This window comes from Glossina fuscipes, unplaced genomic scaffold, assembly GCF_014805625.2.
Source record: "Glossina fuscipes isolate IAEA_lab_2018 unplaced genomic scaffold, Yale_Gfus_2 51547, whole genome shotgun sequence".
In the NCBI taxonomy this organism is placed as follows: Eukaryota; Metazoa; Arthropoda; class Insecta; order Diptera; family Glossinidae; genus Glossina; species Glossina fuscipes.
The window spans coordinates 1-2,819 of NW_023999613.1; the positions used below are offsets into that span (position 1 = coordinate 1).

The 2,819-nt window shown below is 40.7% G+C and overlaps 1 protein-coding gene and 1 pseudogene across 1 annotated transcript; one reads left to right on the plus strand and one right to left on the minus strand.

The window, feature by feature from the left end:
• Positions 1–1,008: 1,008 nt before the first annotated feature.
• On the plus strand, positions 1,009–1,413 carry LOC119643068 (annotated as a pseudogene).
• Positions 1,414–1,458: 45 nt separating this feature from the next.
• LOC119643067 (DBF4-type zinc finger-containing protein 2 homolog) lies at positions 1,459–2,627 on the minus strand (the record flags this gene model as incomplete). The annotated part of the gene is given in 3 exon segments (XM_038042416.1): positions 1,459–1,861; positions 1,863–2,398; positions 2,598–2,627. Coding segments are annotated over 3 exon segments (969 nt in total), but the record flags the coding sequence as incomplete, so codon positions are not given.
• Between the last annotated feature and the right edge of the window lie 192 nt (positions 2,628–2,819).

Below are 2,819 nucleotides of genomic sequence, written 5' to 3' on the forward strand. Positions count from 1 at the left end.
GAGATCGCAAAGGATCTTTAAATACACCTCGTAATAAGTTATGCTTTCAAATAATCAAATTGACTCTTTGCATTATTATGGCGTATGATGGGCAGCGCTGCGAATTTAGATTAACTATACCCACACCACACAATAACACGAATATTAAGAAAGAAAATTTGATAAAAATTAATTAATTAGAGCATATGGATCAAAAAGTGAGACTTTAAACCAAGGCTCTCTCTATAGGCGAAAATATTTACTTGATATGCGTTTTACAAGAATTAGTTATAAGTCTTTCGAATTATTTAATGGATTAAATTTTCGTACTATTCCACCCACAGAATTTTCAAACAATTATTGTGGGCAGGTAAAGATTTCAAGTTTTCTTTACAAATTTTTAGAAATTAATCATTCAGCTTATGATTTCCGCAAGAGAAAATCAGCTCGCTCCACTGGAAGTGACAATTAGAAGTCTAAGCGACTCCTGCTTTGTCGAAAATGACCGTAAAATTCTTAAACAAGCTGCAAAGGTGTTCTTCTACCCGTAGGGACTCTAGGAATTACACCTCTTCCTGTTTTATATTTACACCCAGAATGAAAATAGCGTAGAATTACTTCATGGTATTACAGTTTATGTAAGATTATTTCTTGTAGTTTAGAGAAGAATATATAGGTTCATATAAACAGTATGTATATGTATATGTGAGTGTTAGTGTGTTTAACATTAAAATCAACCTGTTACGATTCTTCTTTTCTATGAAGAATCATTAAAAATCTACGGCAATTATATACAAATATAAATATACAAATTAAAAATATGTCGTTGCACTCTTCTAGAAAGATGCAACTGTCTCGCGCCCCTTATCAAGGTGTATTCCACCTTGAGACTATCCACCTTGGCATACCGGAGCGCCAGTCATGGCCCGATACCAATCGTTCGATACCACTTTTTCATCGAAAACTAATAGTTTTCTTCTGTTTTTATAGCCTAAAGCCTGTCGTAGTCGCGAATTGCGTTGTGGCATTATGTATGCGACATGCGATTGTATTAAACGTAACGGTCTGCAAGATAAATGCCGACGTTCGCTGTGCCAAGGCCGTTCAGCTTGTATGTCTTTCCCAACATCTAATTGTTGCCCTAGTTCGTTTCCTCTACGGTATGCCAATATGACTATGGGTGTGATTAAGAAGAAAAATAAAAATAATCGTCGTGCAGGAGGATGCAATGGTAATCGTAATGGCAACTTGGCTTACTGTGGATTATCCAATCCGCAATGTGGAGCCCCAAAGCCAATACCATGCTCACCAACACCAAGATGTGCCCACCCTTAGCTGAAGGTGGCATACCAGATCCACGAGACAGTTGCATCTTTCTAGAAGAGTGCAACGACATATTTTTAATTTGTATATTTGTTTTTTTGTCAAAGATAAAAAAACTCGGAGAGCGACAACACTTATGAAAGATCGCCCACAACAACTGCGCGGATATGGACCACAAGGTGTACAAGGCACTTGAGGACTGCAAGGTGAGCAAGATCCACAGTGGTTATTCCAGGGCGTTGGAAAGCAGGGGTAACATGGTCCGCATTCGGGAGCCTCGTAAGGGCAACCCGGGAAGCATGGCCTACAAGGTCCACAAGGGCCACGGGGGCCACAAGGACCACATGGTCCACAAGGATCACAAGGCCCACAAGGCGTTGGTACATACGGGCCTGAAGTCATTCCGCAAGGCCCACAATAAGGTGCTAAACAGGGTCCACAAGGTCCACAAGGACCACAGGGGCCGCAAGGGCCACAAGGTCTGCAAGGCCCGCAAGGTCCGCATGGACCACAAGGGCCACAAGGTCCGCACGGATCACAAGGTCCGCATGGGCCGCAATGGGTATTGGCTTGTTGAAAAGCACGGCAGTGGCACACACGGTCCACAGGGCGAAGATGGACCCATCGGGCAAGGTGGGCAAGCGGCGCTTGGCTTATAATTTATCGGCCCAGTCAGATAGCAGCAATATCCTCTTGGCGGCGGTATATCGATAGTTTGGGGCTTCGGTTGACATAATATAGATTGACAAACTTCTCTAGGTTCACATATACGTTTAGGATAGCAAACTACGTATGGATCAGGTACCATAGATGGATAGTAGATAACTCTAGTTTCTCGTACCATTTGGGAGACCCAAGTCAATTTTGGTACTTTTATAACCCTCGCAGTATCAACAACTTTGGGTATTTTTATTTGACGGCAACGGTTAACGACCATTGGCTCAGGTACAACTTTTTCCGTAAACACTACACGTTTCTTGCATATTAATCTTGGCGGTTGCTGGACTGTTAAACATTTCGGGTTTGGAGGCGCAATTCGTGGCGCACATTGAGGTACAGCATCCAGTTGAGCGCCTGTGTAACATTTCGGCGAGCACTACACTCGCATTCGTATTCATATTGCATCAATTATGGCGATCGATTTCGAATTTTGGATGATAGATGACCGGAGTTTGGGTGGAATAGATCAGATTTTGCTTTTGCTAGCATTTCTTTCTCTAAATTTATTTGATGCTTACAGACTAAAATTTTTCTCATGGAAATTTTTAAAATTTCCACAATTTGATATCACTTACCTCAAAAGGTGCACAGCAAGGATCACACATTTTGAGACTTATTAATTTAGATTCTAGAGGAGCAGAAGAAAAAACGTTTACAATTCGTATTCATAGCCATGGAAAAAATTTTCGCCAAAACTAACCTTTTAAAACTTAAAAAAATTTCATTTTTTTTTTTAACTAAAAATTTAGCCGCAGCTTAAAGGCTCAGAAATTTAGACTGGAATGAATAAATATTGA